General features: G+C 35.9%; 1 protein-coding gene across 1 annotated transcript in view; it reads left to right on the top strand.

Moving 5' to 3' along the window:
• GDA (guanine deaminase) overlaps positions 1-19,189 on the top strand; it is a 30,764-nt gene that overhangs the window by 4,675 nt on the left and 6,900 nt on the right. The window contains exons 2-13 of the mRNA XM_021541516.4: positions 531-619; positions 2,307-2,478; positions 4,938-5,025; positions 6,271-6,376; positions 9,156-9,183; positions 11,261-11,368; positions 11,848-11,955; positions 14,029-14,126; positions 14,624-14,691; positions 15,171-15,317; positions 17,898-18,016; positions 18,849-18,876. Coding sequence (XP_021397191.2) covers positions 531-619; positions 2,307-2,478; positions 4,938-5,025; positions 6,271-6,376; positions 9,156-9,183; positions 11,261-11,368; positions 11,848-11,955; positions 14,029-14,126; positions 14,624-14,691; positions 15,171-15,317; positions 17,898-18,016; positions 18,849-18,876 — 1,159 coding nt within the window. The remainder of the gene's footprint in view (positions 1-530; positions 620-2,306; positions 2,479-4,937; positions 5,026-6,270; positions 6,377-9,155; positions 9,184-11,260; positions 11,369-11,847; positions 11,956-14,028; positions 14,127-14,623; positions 14,692-15,170; positions 15,318-17,897; positions 18,017-18,848; positions 18,877-19,189) is intronic.

The raw sequence follows: 19,189 nt of genomic DNA on the forward strand, positions 1-19,189 counted from the left end.
TATTATCTACATTTTCCCCATCAATTTATTTTCTCATTGTAGGCATTGAAAAAAATTAAAAAGCCCAACACAAGCAGAAAATTAGGAAATACTTAGCTTGATGTCAGTCAGTCATAGGCAAAGCAGGTAATTTGAGCCCTCTGATTGTGAATACTCTACCTGCATTCCTGTAAGGCTGTTATACACCTCTTCACAAGTGACTGTACTGCTAGCATGATATTACATTACGGGACACTAAGGTCTATGTTGTTCTGCCTGTGTGTTACCTGAGAAGGAATTAATTGTTTTATGACAAATTACAAGGTGGGTGCAGTTATTCACTGGATTATGAGAAGGTATTTCAAAATCATGCTTGATAGTCAGGAAGAACAAGTGTCTCAATGCAAACCTAACATCTCTGTAGCAAGTGTGTAAAATTGGTTTTAAGATATAACTTGTTTTGCCTTCACCTAAAGCTGAGGTGAAATACTTAACTGTGTTTTCTTAACTAGTTAAGGTACTTAACTATGTTTTCTTTTTTTTTTTTTTAGATTGTGTTTGTGGAACAAATGGATCAGCTAGAGCAACTGGCCAAGACATGGGGGTTCAAAACATCTGACATAAGACAACTGAGTAAACAGTATGTGTTTTGTTAAGATTAGCTACAGCAAACGCAGTTTATTCTTTGAGTGAAGTAAAGTGAGTTTTTGGAATACATTTTGATAGGGAGCACATTAAACCTATGATGCCTTTACATTTAATGGCCAAAATTCCATTTTAGAGCAGTGAGAGCTCTTTACCCAAAGGTGCCTGTGTTTTGGATGCAACTCAGAGGATGGGTAGTCCATGTTCTTTTTGCATTCCTTGGTTTGGGATTGCAGATATGGCTGGATTGTGCTGGCTGATGTATGCTGCACAGAACAAAATGCCATATTTAATTTTCAGGCATGATCATTTCCGTACTCACAGAACTAAGTGCCATTCTTTCTTGAGATTACATTTTATATCCATTTTGTTAGCCGTGGGCTGTGCCTAACATGTAAGTTTAGATGTACTAAATGTAGGTAACACTGATACTGCAGATATGAAACTCGTTTGCTTGGACTTTGACCCATTGCATAATAAAAATCAATACAATTAGACTTAAACCCTCTAAACATAGAGCTTTTGATTTCTCACTATACTGCAGCTAGAGCATTTCCTTTGTCTTCATCCAGTGAAATCCTCCAACTTTATGGTGAAGTGAAAAAGTTTTGGACTATGCATGTAGTAGTAGCAAACTGTAAATGATTTGTGGCTTATAATTGAGAACTGCAACTACCCTCTAGTAATCAATTGTTAAAAAACTTTTATGCTTTTATGAAAGGCTAATCATACAGTATATATGAGTAATCAGATATTTTCTTCACTTGAAATAGCCTGAGGAAATTGGAAGGTGCTGTGAATATGAATCAGACTGAAGAAGATTTTCAGCATTTATAGTCTGAAAGAAAACAGAAAGAAGGGGAGTTAAAAAGAGACAAAATTCAGTTCATTCAGTAGTCAGGGAGACGGGAAGAGGAGTGAGAGAAATGTTATGCAGTAAAGAGTTTCAGCACAAAACAAAATAGCCATAGCAACTTTCTAGTAATGTTGATATATTCATTCCTGTTATTGCATGAACATTACATGACAACATATAGTTTTACAATTACATTGTAAATATGCCTTTCCTGTCAAGATATTGAGCAGAGCTTTTTTCACCAGTGTCGGTGTTTGCATTTTCAGACACTGTCTGTTCTTCCACTAAGCCTTGAAATTAATTGATTTTATATATCTATATAGACATATAAATAATGTAGAAGAAAACTAGAAAGTCACATATAAAAAGTCACATTTTGTAAATATAATGGTCTGGAAGCTAGAGGCATTCCATATATCTTCATAGTAGAAAACAAGACTGTGTACAAATCTCTTTTTCAGGTGGATTCTATAGTGGAGTAATTTTAGTTACTGTGAAATCAGTTCCCTTTGTTTGTTGGTTGGCATTTAGGATGGGTCAATATTAGAGAAAATTAGATCAATCATGCTCTTATACTGTTTTCCTCACAGTTAAATATATGTATTTTGCAGTGTAAATGATATTACTCATCTGCTTCATACCAAAATATGGGTATGGGTAGAGGTACAGCAGGAATTAATAGCCTGATGCTGGAAAAGACAGATTAATCTGTACTTGTCATTTATTCTGGTGGATTTTAATCAAGTATACTCTTTAAAACAAAACTAATTACTGTGGATAATTTTGAGGCATTTTGGATTATTGCAATTTTATTTTCTTTCCTTAGTGAATTCTTCATGCCAGGATTGGTTGATACACATATTCATGCTCCTCAGTATTCATTTACTGGTACAAGAGTAGACCTGACTCTTTTGCAGTGGTTGACTGCCTATACATTCCCAACAGAAGCCAAGTACCAGGACAGTGGTTTTGCAGAAGAAGTGTACACCAGAGTTGTTGTAAGTCCTGCATTGACATTTGCCTACTTGACGATATTAATTTTGTGTAATATAGGCATGTTCTCAGAAGGTCAGCAGAAACAGTAGAGAATGTTTTACTGTCATGGAAACCAGATAAAGCGAAGATAGCCACTGTTGCTAGTCAAGATTTTCTGTTACTAGTTACAGTCTTGTTCTGTTGCTGCCGGCAATAGAATTGATTTAATCACAAGGTTAACAGTGAACTGTTTATCACCTTTTCTGAATATAGTGACCAACTACTAATCTACAACAACTAATTTACTCTCAGAATTAGTACAGCCAGCAGGTGCAGACAACTTCAATGCAGCAATAACCAAGTATAGTGAATAAAAAAATCAGGAGATATTTCCTTTCTTGCACAAAAATACTCTTTTATAAACTCACCATCGGCAAAAACCACATGAAAGAGAAAATACTTTTGATAGATGACAAATCTGGCATGTTTCTGGTGTAGTAAAGGAAGAGATTGCTACTTCTGAGGTTTTTATAGTGAGAATGTCTTTCACTGCAGGGTCTTTAGAAGGAGTCTCTCAGTGGTATTGTGGGTCAAAGAAAGACTGTGTTTGAGCTAGATGGTTCTGAGCATTATAAAGTCTTTAAAATCCACTGGATGAGCAACAAGCAGCTAGGTCATATTGCAGTGTACTAGTTCTGTCCCATAACAAATTTAGCCTTTAATATGTGGACTGAAATATCTTCAACAGATTAAATTATTTGGCCTGTGCAATTTGCCTTCCATTTGTCTATTACCCTGACAGCATCTGTTGTCAGCATAATAACATAACAAATCTGAAATAAATAGTTATGCTGTTCCTTGACACACAAATTTTAAAAGAAATTATTTTCTGCCATCTGCCATGATAAAAGCATGCAGGAGCAACTTGGTCTTAAGCTCTAGTGACAAGCACACATGCCTTCAAGTGCTTAAAACTTAGAGGTGAGCTCACATTTGAGGTGTGTGCCCAACACAGTGCAGTTACAGTGCAGGCTGCATGACCCCGGCACATCTAGAGACCTCACCCTGCAAGGTGTGTCACAGCATCATCTGGAAAAGAGCTGCCAGAGAGAGGTGGAAGTTAGTTGTCAGAGCCTGGACACCCCAGTTAGGCTCTCCCCATGTGAAAAAGTCAAGAAAAATGTCTTCACCCACAAAAGATACAGAATACCAGTCACTCTGCAGTGTTTGATGGGGCCAATTATAACCTTCATCTGTTAGAAACAGAACTAAACTTTCATGGAGCAGTTATTTTTTATAAGTATCATTGTGCTTATGAAGTTGTAATGAAAAAACAGTGGATTTTTTCAAATCAAAATCCTTTTTCCAACAAACACCTTCTATACACAGCAAAAGAAACAATTTAGTTGAAATTTTCCTGGTTTTAGCTGGAACCTCCTCTTCATGCTGATGATTTGGAAACAGGATGTTTTTAGATTTACTTTAACAATGTTGTTAGGATTTCAGAAGTAGAAAATTCTGAATTTTAAAAGCTAGGAAAGACAAAGTAACTTGTCTCTGTAATGACATTGCTATTTTTGAGACATTTTTGGAACCTAAAAAAATTTTCATTTGAGTATCGTAAGGAAAACACAGAGCTTGGCTTCATGTTTGTCAAATAATTAACTCTAGCCTTCCTCCAAACATTGTGTGGGATGTACCACCTTTTATCTCATTAAAAAAAAAAAAAAATCTCAAATAACTAGACAACCAGAACCCAAAAATATAGTGAAGGCCTATATGTCGGATAAGTGGTCAACATAGTTTGCATCAGTCCCAAGGACAAGAGAAGCTACAAATTTCATCATGAATTAATGTAACTAAAATACCTGGTAATTTACTATTAGGTTCCCCAAAAGTAATGTAGGGATTTCCTTTCAAATTGTATATTAGAGAAATAATTATCTCATAGTCTGAGCAGTTTTGCTCAGTTTACTTTTACAGTTAAGTTTGATATTTGGTATTTGGGGACAACAAAGGTTTTTGATACATGAAAACATGACTTGTTTTTCCAGCTAGATCGGGTTGCTAAAAGAAAACCACCATGTTCCCCAAAAGCCTTGCTTTGCTGACACTGGAAAAACAGTACTTCACCATGACAATTTGAGAACATTTCATAACTAGGAAATAATAAAAAATTACTAGTTGTTTGTATTTCTAAATATAAGTTGGAACATTTCTAGTTTGGGGAAAGGAATAGAGACTGGTTTCTATGGGTTTAGCCATTGCAAAAATTTTGTGAGGAGTTTTTTGTATTTATTAACCCTCAGACTTAAAAAAGCTTTTATGAAATTAAAAATCTATATTTTTATCTTACCACTTCACTGCAAAATTTCACAATAACTAAATGTTCTTGCAGCTTGAAATGAGACTTCCTGTTCTGCATTTTGCCAGATTTACTGTTTTTTTTTCCCAGACAGTTGAAACTTATTTCTTTTTTTAGAGACGAACACTAAAGAATGGTACAACTACAGCTTGCTACTTTGCAACAATTCACACAGATACTGCCCTTCTTCTTGCTGAAATTATAGGTAAGTCTAACAGTGAATTTTGAAGGATTGTGTGGGCTGTTAGTTGAAGGAAACAATGGTTAGGAGTTTAGGCTAGCTAGGGATCTGTGTTTCTCCTAATTTGTTTTTTATTCATTGTACCTGTCACACTGTGTCCCCAAACCCCACCTGTTACCCATGTTCACTTAATAGCTCTATCCTAAATTGTTGCTACTCCTTCTCTCCTCATTCTCAAATCTACTGCTGGCTGAGCTTGAATTAAGTCTGTTGGACTTGTTCTTCAGCTGCAGCTCTCTGCTTTTTCTAACCTTTTGTTTTCTGAGTTTTAAAAGAACTGAATGACAGGAGGACCAGTCAGTGCATTAATTTCCTGATACACTGAGATTTCATCTGATAATCAATATAAAAAAACCTCACACACCCTCTGAAATCAGAGAAGTGGAAGCTGTATCAGAATCTTATCCTTCTCTTCTGTTCATAGCTGCAAATGCCTGCTGTTTGAAATTATTGTTGTTCTTGCAGGATTTCTCAAGGCTCAGACAGCTCATAATGCAGAGAAATTTAATAAGAACCTCAAATTTAATCAAAAATTAGCTAGTCTTTCTGATTTATTAGGAAAATTTTGAAGCCATTACGTTAAACCACTCACACAGTTAAAGAAGACAAAGAGATCTGAATTAAAAACACATTTGACACCCTAGAATTGGATATTATACACGTTTTACACATGAATCCTGATTTATTAATCTAGCATGGATAAATCTCAAGAAAGAGGCTAAAATAGTTCTGGAAATTTCTCCCTCTACCTGCATGTGGGGAGGCCTGTGAGCAATCTTTGCCTGTTAGCAAAAGGAGAGATGGTTTGCTGAGATCTTTATGCCTCTCATCTTCAGGTAGCCATCTACTACAGCTACTGTACTTTGATGAATATTTCTCATCTTTTATGTCACAGCTGTCTTCATAGACTACCAAGAATTCTGGTTATAGTTAAACTATAGTAATCTAGTTCTTATCTGTAAGGATGAGCATTATTGTGGAAGACAGCTCCTATTTAATGTTGTTTGTTTCCTTATTTCATCTTTTCTTTTTATCCTTAAAAGTCACATGAATGATCATAACTTAGAGACAAGACAGAAACATACATTCTGATCATTCTAAATGGAGCTGGGTGGGGTGGACTTCATTCTTTTTATTTCAGTACAAGCTTTGGTAATTGTTACTGAGAACCAGTGATTTTGAGATTTATATTCTAATGCATCTCAACAGATAAATTTGGTCAACGAGCATTTGTTGGGAAAGTCTGCATGGATGTGAATGACAGTGTGCCACAATACAGAGAGATTACTGCTGACTCTGTCCAAGAGACAGAAAGGTAAAATGATAAAATTGATGGCATAACCTTTTAAAATAAGATTTTTCATACATCTGAAAAGTGAATGTGAATCTGTCTAAAAGCTTACAGGTGTGAATTTATTAGCAACAGTTTTTTTCTTCCAACAATATTGTCCCCTACAGTCCTGGCAATTCCTGCAAATCCTGGAAATTCCTGCAAAAGTTGCTGCACAGCCCAAGTAGCATCTCTCTGGCTTTTCCAAAGAGAGGGAGAAACCACAGATTTAGGGTTTGGGAGGATATGTGTGTTTTCTGCTGCCTCTTTTCCCTTTCAAAGCTGTGTGTGTGGAGGTCATGGGACCTGACATACAGTGGTGAGGTGGCAGCCAGTTCCTTTGTCCCCATTAACTTCTAAGTTATTTCCTTCCACCATTTAGGCTAAGGCTTTATTCAAGCTGTAGAACTCAGCTTTCTTATACCCCATTTTAAGCATCTCTTTTCCATCATATCACCAGTCAAAATACCCCAACATGAAGCTGAAAGAGCAAAGGAGAATCAAATGAAGGCAATGTTTGTAGCAGAGGAGAGCCAAAACTGGATTATGGCAGCTTACTATCATGTTTCTCTTGTGTTTCACACCCATGCTCAGAAAACAGTTAAGCAGACTGTTCTCATGGGACTATCTATTTACTTACCTAAATTTTTCAGATATCATGCTGAAAGAGAAAACCCCTAAGAGTAATATAAATATCTTTTGGCACTTGTGTGAGGTTGATACCTTGTTTTTTACAAATCAGCCTAAAGGTGTGACAATAAAAGTTAGAAATGGTCATGTATTTCTAATGGTGTTTATGTTTAAAGAAATTTATAAAACATGCCGTATTAGTTAACCTTCACTCTTCTAACATTTGTTTCCTTCTGTGTAAATCCCCAGCTTCCATATTATGGTGCAAGTCCTGCCAAATGGGCCTGAAAGAAGGAGAACTTCCAGTTCTGATGGTTTTAAAAGCTTCAGAAGGACCTAAATAGCTTTATTTTAAATACATATCTTGTGCCTCCAACTCATTCCTTTTTGATTGTGTAATAAGAAATATTTCTCAACTTTGGATGAGAGGTTGCCACAAGTACTCAAGCTGTCTAGGGAATAAGGCTGTGAACTTGGCATGAATCTGGAGTACTTACCTGAATCACAGCAATACAATTGCTGTTTCATGAAGAGGGTAACATTATTTGGGTTTTTGTTGCTTAAAAACCCAACATGTTCTGTTGGTTTTTTAAGAATCTAAGAAATGTGATCCATCACACTGTCAGAAAATGGACTACACTCATTTCAGTTACTTAGAACTAACATTCAGAAATATTTATATTGTAGGCATGGAAATATGATACAGTTCCAAGTACTTCATAGATTAGATTTAAATTTGTCAAGAATTTGAATCTATTGTTCTTTGTCAAAGAGGATTTAATAAAAAGTTAGGGAATTGAACTCTAGATTACCATTTATGGTACTATTAGTTATAGTCAGCTGCAAAGATGAGAACCTATGTTCAAGTCTGTTCTGCCTCAGAAGACAGTGATTTGTAGTTGAGTTTCTTTCCTCATAGAGAAGTGAGTTGGCTATATTTGCAAAACATATTTCATCACATTTCATCAGTTTTGAAACATCTCATGCAGTTCAAAGAATGTGAAAAAGAATGAAAACAGCCACATTGAAATTTTGTCTTGTCAGCTGGGCATTGCATTTCATTTCAAGTGCATATTTTATTATATCAGGTAAGAGAGAAACAGGCAGATGATAGCTAATTCACCTGGCATTTTAGCTCTCCATGTTAGACAATGGTGGCTCAAACTCCTTTGGTCATTGCTTAAGTCAAACTCAGGCTTCTCATTTCCATCTGGTGATCTAGTGTGAGCTTCAGAACTGTGAATGTAGCCTCTAGCATAATTTTCTTTTCCCTCTGAAGACATTTGAAAAAATTGATACAACATGTGTTTTTAGCAAAATTATACAGTTCTCTTACTATGAACTATGACATAAAAATGCACAGAGATCCTATACAGAATGCATCTCAAACTGTAATTCACATGTCACTTACATTGAACAAATGGGCTTTCAAAGAATTCCCTCCTTCCAAAGTGGGAGAAAGTTTACTTTGTTCATCTACATTATTTGTAGTGACGGCCTGGGTTTTTTTGTAGAGGTCTGAAGTAGCATTTTAGTTAACAGAAGAAGTTAACATTTATTTTCCGGAAAGTAGATTGTCTATACGCTAACATTAATATAAGCATTTCCAAAAAATCAAGGGTTCTTTAAGTGAATGAGGACATAAGCAACTACTGTAAGATAAAAAATATTGCTGAATCTTTTAAAATTTGAATTTGAAAAGGTTTAAACAGTGCAACTTGAATTCATGGACAAACACATTTAAGTTTGGTTTGTTTTTTCTTCAATATTGCATCTGTAGGTTATAATGTTATAATAGGTTATAAATTGCATCTGTAGGTTATAAGTTTGCAATTCATTTAATGTAGCATGTGTTTGGTTTTCATGGAGAATTCAGAATAATTACTGCTTGTCTTATGCAAAGTATTGCAATGAAAAAACAATAGTCTGCATGTTCAGCATAATTTGGTGTCACTCTGCTGACTTCATTGTGTTCCCTTTTTTTATTTCATCTGAAAATCTGGCTCAACATTTTGTGAAAAAATTGATCTGTGTGAAATGTTTAACAGGGTATCCAGCATATATTTTTTATATTTTTCAGAATTTATAACATAGAGAACAGATTTATAGCAACTTTATTCCTACCCTTTTTCAGGTTTGTTAGAGAACTACTGGAAAAGAAAGTAAGTAGTGTTCTTTATTGAATTCACTTCTGTATTCAGAAGATGCTGCTTGAGCACATGAAAAATTACTCCTACTATCCAAATCTGTTGTCTTAGTGACAAATCAATAAATATACATATTTGTGTGTAATAGATATATATAATCACTTTGGAAAATGTTCTTCTAGTCATGTTGAGAAATGTACTAACAGTCTAAAATCAGTGTTCTGTGCTGAGAGCAGAGCAATGTTCTGTGTTTCTCTACAGAGTTTGAAGAGCCTGGCTTCCTAGAAAGGACAATTTCTTGTTAAGACAGGTGGAATTCAATTTATCATTTTGTAGTATAGAAGTAGACAGATTAATGTTGCGGTTAGCCTTTGTGCTACCCGAACTTTCAGTTTTATCTGGGCTCTCTGGTAATGGTTTCCAAATCCCTCCCTATGTTCCGAGTTGGTTTCTCCCTAGGTTGTATCCACCCTGCTATAAACCACACCCCTTTCTCCTCCCCTTTGCTCTCATTGGAGCTGGTTCTGTAAACAACACTGATTTCTCCTCCCCTTTGCTCTCATTGGAGCTGGCTCTGAAAACCACACCCCTTTCTCCTCCCCTTTGCTCTCATTGGAGCTGGTTCTGTAAACCACACCTATTTCTCCTCCCCTTTGCTCTCATTGGAGCTGGTGCTGTAAACCATACTCCTTGCTCCTCCCCTAAGGTTATCCCATTGGCTGCCTGTTTGTGCCCACCCACCAGTTTTGGGGTGTCTATAAACCCCTGGAGACAGGGTTTGGTTCTCTTTCACTTCTAAATCCCTGGAATGAAGGGCTGTTGGTAGATGAGATAGAGAACATCCTTTAACTCTTTTACTTTTCTCCCCGATGCTGGTAAAGTTAACTCCACTGTAGAGCTGCAGCTCTGAAGTTCAGCTGTTGGTGAATTAATCCTGGAGTTGTTCTGTACACCTCCTGTTGCTGGTGTTCTGAAAGAGCTAGCAAAAGACTCCAGTGGCTAGCATCAGACTAATTGAAGGAATTCTCACCAGCAGAAATCATTGTTTTTTTCAGTAAAGTCACTAATCCACTATAAAATTAGTGGTTTGGGTGCATGTCTTAAAGTGTGTTTCTAAAGATATTCATGCTTACACTCCTGTGGTGAAGATAGAAGTTTAGACTCCAAAATTATACACAGTTGTATTTTTCTTATCAGCCTTTGGTTTTCAGTGGCTTCTTTTGACATCCCCCTTCAAAATATTCTAGAGCAGCTGCCTGGAGTTTAATGCCTAAACCATATGTATCACTAGAATAATGGCTTAACTATGTGTGACTTGAGTAAGCTGGCTAATTTGCAAAGACCTGAGTTCCTTTTTCTGGGAGATAATACAAGGAACTACAGTCCAAGTTATCACTTACTGGCTTGTGCTAAATGCTTGCCTCTGACTGGTGACAGAATTGTAATCCTGCTGACTATTTTTTTAGGAAAATTTTGTTCTAGAGACTCAAGGTGTAAACCTCTGTAGTTCTTAGTGTCTTCTCCACTGTTTCCTGCAGTATAGCATGTCTGATTATACAACTATTCTTCCTATCTAAGGAGTTTAGGGGTTTGTCACTGATATGAATAAAGAGATTGAACAAGAAAATGGCTTTGGTTTTATAGAAGCTTGCAGTTTTGCTTCATTATATCTTCAATGGTCACACAAGTGTGTCTGAAAAAAATCTGGTCATTCAACTGACTTATTTCTCATTATGCATTTAGACTGTCAGCAAATAGGAAAAAGTATCCAGTGCTACTGAAGACTGGTAAAATTACAGTTACTTGATGAAAGTTCTAAAAAAACCAATTTCTTTAATAAATATCATTAAAATTGTAAGAAACCCCCACTTTCCTTCTCTGTTTCTGCAATGAGATGTCTAATGGAAGCAAGGAAATGACCATACAGCTTAATTTGAGTTGGCAAGGCTGCAGTAAGCAATGAAGACAAAATGTAATTGCCATGTAAATGCTAACCTTAATTATGTTTACTGAAATTGCCATGTAAATGCTAGCCTTAGTTATGGTTATTGAAATATATATGTAGAATACAAACCCCATCTTCTGTTTTCAGTATCCCAGGGTACAGCCTATAATAACCCCCCGCTTTGGCCCCTCCTGCACAGAGGACTTGCTGAATGCTCTCGGGGATTTAGCATTAGCCCATGATCTCCACGTGCAGGTAAGCTCTGAGAGCTCTGTGTGCCATTTTAGTGGTGTGGACAGACAGCATAGTGAGCATCTAATGATACCTTTGGGAGGAGATACATATCTGCTGCCCTGATCTCAGCATCCACTCTGTTGTAGTCTTGTTCTCTCTTTCACCTCACAATAACATCGTGTATTATTTTATCTATTATTTTAACATCTTCCTAAAACTGGAATTGGGTCCATTGTGTCACCACATTACTGGGATGGATATATGTACTACTTCATATCACTTTGTTCCTTTAAGGAACAAATGAAGCTACTTCTTTAGGTCCTAGAAAAGCATATTCAGGTTTGATGAAAAAAAGAGATGCAGGGACTAGATCGAACTATAGGCTTTACTAGCATTATTTTTTATGAATATTTATTTAGGACTAGTGGATTGCTCAGAAAGTCATAATTGCAGTTTCAATGCTGTTTAAAGGACTCACTCTATGCATTTTCTTGTTGCAGAGTCACATAAGTGAGACTGAGGAAGAAATCAAAGTTGTGGAGAACATGTTTCCTGCCTACCAGAATTACACTGAACTGTATGATAAAAACAAGCTTCTAAACAGCAAGGTAGCCACATAAAAACTTCCCAAATATAATTTATATTAATCCATGTAGCAATTGTGATGCTTTCTATTGTTCTGTCATTGTCAGTGATATCTGGGGAAAAGTAAATTTGTTTTATGTCCTCTGTTGAGGTGTTGGATCTCTAAACACGGCCACATTGTTCCTAAGTATTTTAGAGGAGGTGAAATATAAACATACGTTATGCTCCCTGATTTATTTTCTAAAGGCTCCAAAGAGAATTAGGGCAGTGGGATTAGAAGGAACCTAGATAAAATTGGTATTGTAGGAACTGGTAATTCTTGGACAGTACTTAGTTATCCTTATATTCTAAGGATGTTATCCAGTTTTGCAGTTTGCCTGAAGACTTCTTCTGTGGTGTTATGTTAGGATCAGCTTCATTTCTTCCTATGGAGAAGCAGCACTTTAGAAGTTGAATTCTAAACATCAACCTCTCTTGCAGACAGGTGCACTTTACTGCTCTGACTATCCAAAAGCACTGTCACCTCTTTTACCAGCTTATTTTACCAAGCTTTGAGAGGCACACCAGCCCAAAGAACTGAAATTCATTACAGCTTTATGCTGTTGAGATAAATGTAATATACCTGCCCACAGTAATTACAGGCTGGAGATCCAGGGCACAGCTAATTAGACAGTGGACTGCCAATGCAAAAGTGAATATGAACAACCCAACTACAGAGTCATCAGTCAAGTTAATCTAAAAATTTGTGAGAGAATTTTCAGATGCACAAGGGGCAGGTGTAAACTCCCTAGAAATTAGCTGTTGAGCTCTCATTTCTGTGTTTGAAATTTTATCCCAGTAAATTACTCGTTGTTTACTGTCTTTTTTGCTGAGAAACCAATATAGACTACAGAAGTATATACACAGAATTAACCTTTGTTTTCTTACATGGTCTTTTGTTGATTTGGTGTGCAAGTGTTCTAAAGAGCATATTTGTGCTGCAAAAGCACAGGTCTTAATTCTGTGACTTGTATGCACACAAGTGGAAAAATGGTTATGAAAAATCATGATTACTGGAGTCTTCTGGATATATGGGAAAGGATTCTATTAAATGCAAGCATAGCAGCAGAACCTCAGAGATTGTCTCCCCATTAACTCAAACTATGACACCAAATCAATTTTTTTAAAGTGTTTTAAAAACAGGGATTTTTTTTTAGAGCTACTGCTGAAATATTTCTTTCCTTTTAAAAACAGTACAGATTGGCAGGGATATGCTTCAGTAGCTACCATATGTAGGTCCTTATCTGAAGATGTGGCTATTCTCCTTTTGTTTTCAGCTACAGTGAGCCTGATGAGTAGAGATGGGAGGGGTACAGTGCCATTAGGAGATGCTCAGTGGAAGCAGTCTCTGTGCCATACTTAATTCTATGTGCAGATTGCAAGATCTAACAGAGCTCTTGCTCCTCTCTTTCACTGGGCATTTGGCATATGAGGTAACACCAGTTAGATCTGTATGGGAATAATTGGTTTATTCATTATTAGATTATCCTATCATATACTTCTATGTTTTTCTTGTGAACTTATTTTTAAAGTCAGTTATGTCAGATAAAAAGTAAAAATAATTTATCAGTTGCATTAAAAATTAGATTATATTTTACATAAAGAATATTTAATCTCTCTTTCCCTGGTGCAAACCTTTAGATAGCTAATAGGAAACATGCTAAGAGTACATACATTTTCCATTTTATCTGATGTATTCCTAGCTCCAGTACTTAATCTCTGTGTTAACTACAAAATATAAATTATAAGCTTACTACATTGCTAGGACAACTGGGAAGTTCTCGCTTTTGTCTTTGTTCACAGCAGTCACTGCAATCACTGCAAGTACCCTGTATTCTTATACTTAAAAAATGCAAAAAAGCTGAAGGAATGATATGTCATGCACACTGACATTAATCAGTTTTTCCCTTGTGGGTTTTAAGAGCTTAATTCAAGAAGTGCATTAATTTCTTTAAATGGTAAAGTGTCCTTTTTGACTATTTAAAGCAGTGCATCAAACCCCACAGCCACAAAAGTAAATTAAATGTTGAGTAAATCGTGATTCTCTTTTTCTTTAGACTGTGATGGCACATGGCTGTCATCTTTCTGAAGAAGAGCTGAAAATTTTTAGTCTTCGTGGAGCTGCAATTTCACATTGCCCCAATTCTAACTTTTCGTAAGTTAAAAATAAAAAGGAATAGCGTATAATTAAATAAAGGTGTGGTTTATGTAGTACCCTGAGTTGATGTTACCATTGCAAAGCTATGCTATAGTCATTGCACCATAAATGACATATTGGATTGAACATGACCATTCATTATCCACTTCTGCCTAGAATGCTCTGAACCGATTTGTGGTCCTTCAGTTTAGTTATTGCATCTATATCTATATCTATATAAATATTTATTTTCTAAAAAATTATTTTTTGACTGTTCTGTCAGTGGCATCTCCCTTCTCCCTGAAGTCTGCTAATGTTTTGGGGAAATGGACTATAAAGTCTTCTTTCTATTGAGCAGACATGAGATACTGTGTGGCATACAGACAGAATAAGTAAAAAAACAAATCTTGTACACATTAAGGGAGAGTCTTTGTCATATAATGGCTCCACAGCCCTGCTTTTTCTGAACTTCTTCTGCATGTAGCACACAGAATGTGTTTCTTCTTCCAATCCAGGATGCGCAGTGGTGTCTTAAATGTGCAAAAGGTTCTCAAACACAATGTGAAGCTTGGTCTTGGCACAGGTTAGTAGTTTGCTCTGAAAGTGATTTCTTCTGGAAACCTTTGGGAGATACATTCACCTGTTCATATTTAAAAATCACCATGTCTCCAATTTTTAATCCTCCTTCGTTTTCTCCACCTGAGTAAGGAAGTCTAGAGTATTGAAATCTAGGGTTGGTCCAAAACTGTTTTAAAACAAATTTTAAAAACTAGTGAAGACTTTTTGTTGCTGTTGTGACCTTAAACAGGGCTTGAACATCACCTTTTCAGGTTTCTGTTTTTGTGTTGTGTTCTATTCACCTGACTGTATGAATAAGGCACGGTCTCTGAAGGCATAAATCCCACCTTTATTGGGATTTATGCTTTCAGAGACAGCGCTTAGCTGTTGAGCTTGTTGGGTTTACCATGTATGTTGCTTCATAACTTTGAATTGAAACTTAAAGAAATTTTACATAGAGAATTATACCCAAAGCTTATACTCTAAGGCTATGATCCCTTCTAGATGTTGCAGGTGGATATTCAGCTTCTATGCTTGATGCTATAAGGAAAACAATGGTGGCATCTAATAGCCTTCAGATCAATAAAGTGAATGAAACAGGACTAACTATTGAAGAAGCCTTTCAGCTAGCCACTCTGGGAGGAAGCCAAGGTAAGAAGAAAATTCTTTAGTGTGCACACAGAGAGCTGCAACTCTCTTTGATTATATGTCTCCCTATCTTCATGGGAGATTCCTGGATTTTCTGGTGCCAGAGTGAAATCTAAGTGTTAGGCAGGGATAATCCTTCAGTTTCTCATAGTCATACTAGGCTTTTCAGAGAAGAATACTCTATTAATGCTGAGAGTTTAATAACAAAATCTTAATTGTTTTCAGAGTTGTATATTTGCTTTGCAAAGATCCTCAGACTTCTTAGTCATAAGGCTGTAAATGCTTGTCTATTTATTGTACCAGCTGGAAATTTGTTTTCTCAGCAGCCATCATCTAGAAGAAAAACTGCAATTACTGTAAAATCATGCATTCTATTTGTCATCAGTTTCTAATTTTGCTTGTGCTTTTTGAGCTGTCAGTGAGGCAGTTTGTTGCAAATCAAAACATCATGCAAATCACTTCTCAGGGAAAAGCAGAAAAACAGGCTTTCCACTATGGTTGTTCAAAACACAGTTACATTTGCAGAATTCAATCATATAGTATATGGGCTAGCCAGTTGTGGAGAACCAATTTTACTTTAAGCAGTGTGCACATAAAAATAGATACAATTTAAAACATTGTAGTACTACTGTAGAAGTGTGTCCCCTGTTGATGGAGTAAACAAGTTACCCTTTGTCCCCTTAAAAAGTAAAAAAACCAGAAGTTTCTCTCCTCAATTTGGTTAAAAGACACCTCATACGACCTTGGAGACTTCACCTCAAACTTAAAGATAGCTAATTGGACAGGAGCCAAAAAGTCCCGCACAAGCAATTCCCTAGAATCAGTTTTCCCTGACTCAGTTTTTCTCAGTAAAGAGCTTTTTTATTTTGCCTTTTATTAAAACTTTTTGTTTCCAACACTGTCACAAGAGCCATCCTGCTTATTTTATGCCACCTGAGTAGCTGAGCTTGCTAGTAGGGTATAATACTTATCTCTGAGAGCTTATGAGAGACTCAGCTTGAAGAAACCAAGTATTATGGAACTGGTATGATTTGGCAGAGAGGAAATCCACGTGTAAGTGAAAACGTATTATTGTTTCAGTTAGCAGAAATGAGCTCACTACCTTCTAAAGCACGGGTCCCAAATCTTCTCAGTGTAACCTGTCTGTAGTGCTAAAAAGCTCCATTGGATATTATTAATGGAAGCTTAAAAGATGTAGTGAAAATGCCATAAATCATGTCTTCTCAGAACTCTGTTTGAATTCCTCGAGAGTGTAATGGGGGAAATAGAGAAGATGAGCAGGGAACAAATAGTATTCTTTTTCCTGCAATATATATTTTTCCACAAAGTGTGAGAATAAATTAGCTGAGACATAGAAAGGAAGACTTATAAAAATCCCAAACTCATGTGGTTTCCCTTCCCAGCTACTCTTGTGCTTTTTCTATATTAGATTTCCTTAGCAAAGTGTTAATTTTTTATATTGATTTTAAACTCCTTTATCCTTACTGAATCACTTTTAAGTGTAGAATGTAAATCACTTCTACAAGCTTCCAGTAGCCTGGATACTGAAAGGGAAAATTTTAGGAGCAGAAATTTAAATGAGTGATTTCTTTCTTTTTATAGTTTGCTTTGTTAAGGCTCCTAAACACTTATCACCCTCTTGTGTTTAATCTAAAAATTGCATTATGCTCAAAAACCTGAAGGAACATGAGATCATTTTAGTTGAACTAGTAGATAATCAAAATATTTCAGAATTTATGGGAGTTTAAATGTTTTTAAGATATTGTGATTTTCTTCCACTCACAAACTTCAAAGACTTCTTAAACTTCAATACTGAATTTCCTTTATCAGTGCAATCTGAAAAGAAATAAATTATTTGCAGGTGTTATGCTCTGTGATGACTTCATTTCAGAGTATTGGAAAAAATATTAATTCACAGATACTTTCCATAACTTTAAATGATCCTAATTTATTTCTAAAGGGGCAAAAAGGTTTCTCTTTAGGTATTCTAAGCACTTGCAAGCACCCAGTCCCTGGAGATGAATTTGTAGGTTTTCAGGGCATGCAGTTTCATGCACAATGAAACTTTGAAAAAATAGAGCTGAATAATAGACCACAAGGCAAGCCATACAGGTAGGTATGAGACCTTCAGACTGGCTATGATTATTTTTCCACACCATATTATTCTTTGATCCTGCTAATTACTCACTGGATACCTCTTTTATTATCATATTACTATATATTACTATTGCATTATGTCTATATAACCTTTCAAAATTGCTTAAACTTTTTTTAAAAATTCAGTCTAATACTGCCTTAGCAAGGTGAGTGTTATTATATGCTTTACTGTTTCTCTGACTTAACTTCATTGCCCCATTTGGAGTTTGAATGTTTTTGGAATATAACCTATTGTTTCTTAAGTCTCTTAAGAGCTCAGGTGCCAACATACTATTCAATTTGTTTTTGGTTTTTGTATTTGTTTTTTGTTTTGGGTCTAAATTTTTGTTTGTCTTATGAATATTTCAAGTAAGTTGCCAGGTACTTCTACATGGTGGAAGGAGGCTGGTCCTGAAGATGAGTTTATGAGCTTATTTTCTTCCTCAGCTCTAGGACTGGATAATGTCATTGGAAACTTTGAGGTGGGAAAAGAATTTGATGCACTGCTAATCAACACGAAGGCTTCAGATAGCCCTTTTGACTTGTTCTCTGCTGATGAATTTGAGGTAATCAGAATAGGCTTGATGATCAAAACATTAATGGAAGTGATGTGGGGAAGGCTGATGATACAGACAGAAAAGGTCTCTTGAGAGTCATTCCGGTGACAGGAACTGGGTGTACAAACACCTCTGCTGTATGTGCTTCAGCCTAGGTGTTCCATGTTTTTTTTCTTCAGAATCTTGCTGACCCCAGTGACAGTGCCATAACACCATGAGCAAAAATGCTTGTAATATTTTTAATGCATGTTTTATTCGCCCAAGGTGACAATTACAGTTATGTATTTGCAGTGACAAATGGCAACCAAGAATAAGCAATTTATTTTTAGTCAACAGAGTTCAGACTGAAAAATGACAGCCTTTTCCCAGAGAAAGGTTAGGTTGCCTTTTCTACATTGCTGTTACAAAACGAAGCAAGCACTTAAGATGGCTAATTTGAATTAAAGTAAAGTTTTTATATTAACATTAAAGCAGTGTTGGTTTTATGGTATGGAAACACCTTCTCATTCAAATACCTTCTCTGACTAAAAAAGATGGTTAAGAGCAGTTACTTGAATTTATAGATGTGGTCAGACTGCCTGGAAACAATTCCAGTTCTGTAAAGAGAATAATTTTTAAGTTTACATCTAAACTTTTTAAGCTAAGTTATTGGTTCTTAGCACTTTACAAAAGTTTAAATTTTGCCTTGTTTTCAAAAAGTAAATTATGTATGTTGAGTTTTGATTTCAATGTTACTAGGAATATTTAGAAGTATTTTTATCAGTTCTTTCAAGCTTCAAATGATTATGATCTGGAACAGCACTTATTGCTTTCTGAATTTGTTTTCTCCCATTTTTTAAAGGACACTCTCCAGAAGTTCCTGTATCTAGGTATGTTTTGATTTTCAGCTCAAGTTGAATTCTCATTTCTTACATCAAATGTCTAAATTAATATTGGGGTTAATAATAAATATATTTTTACATAAGTAAGTATACATTTGTTTGCAGTAATTAAATATGTTCATTTGAATATTATATGAACATTAACATGTCCCAAATAATTAGCATTAATATTTGACATTAATAAATATAAACTGGTGTATAATTATCTGTAAGTGTGTCCAGGCAGTGTCCAGACTGGAGCTGCGCTGCTGCTGTGTTGTGACGTTGAGGTGCCTGGTGCCAGCTGTGGCCATGGCTCTGT

This window comes from Lonchura striata, chromosome Z, assembly GCF_050655825.1.
Source record: "Lonchura striata isolate lonStrDom1 chromosome Z, ASM5065582v1, whole genome shotgun sequence".
In the NCBI taxonomy this organism is placed as follows: Eukaryota; Metazoa; Chordata; class Aves; order Passeriformes; family Estrildidae; genus Lonchura; species Lonchura striata.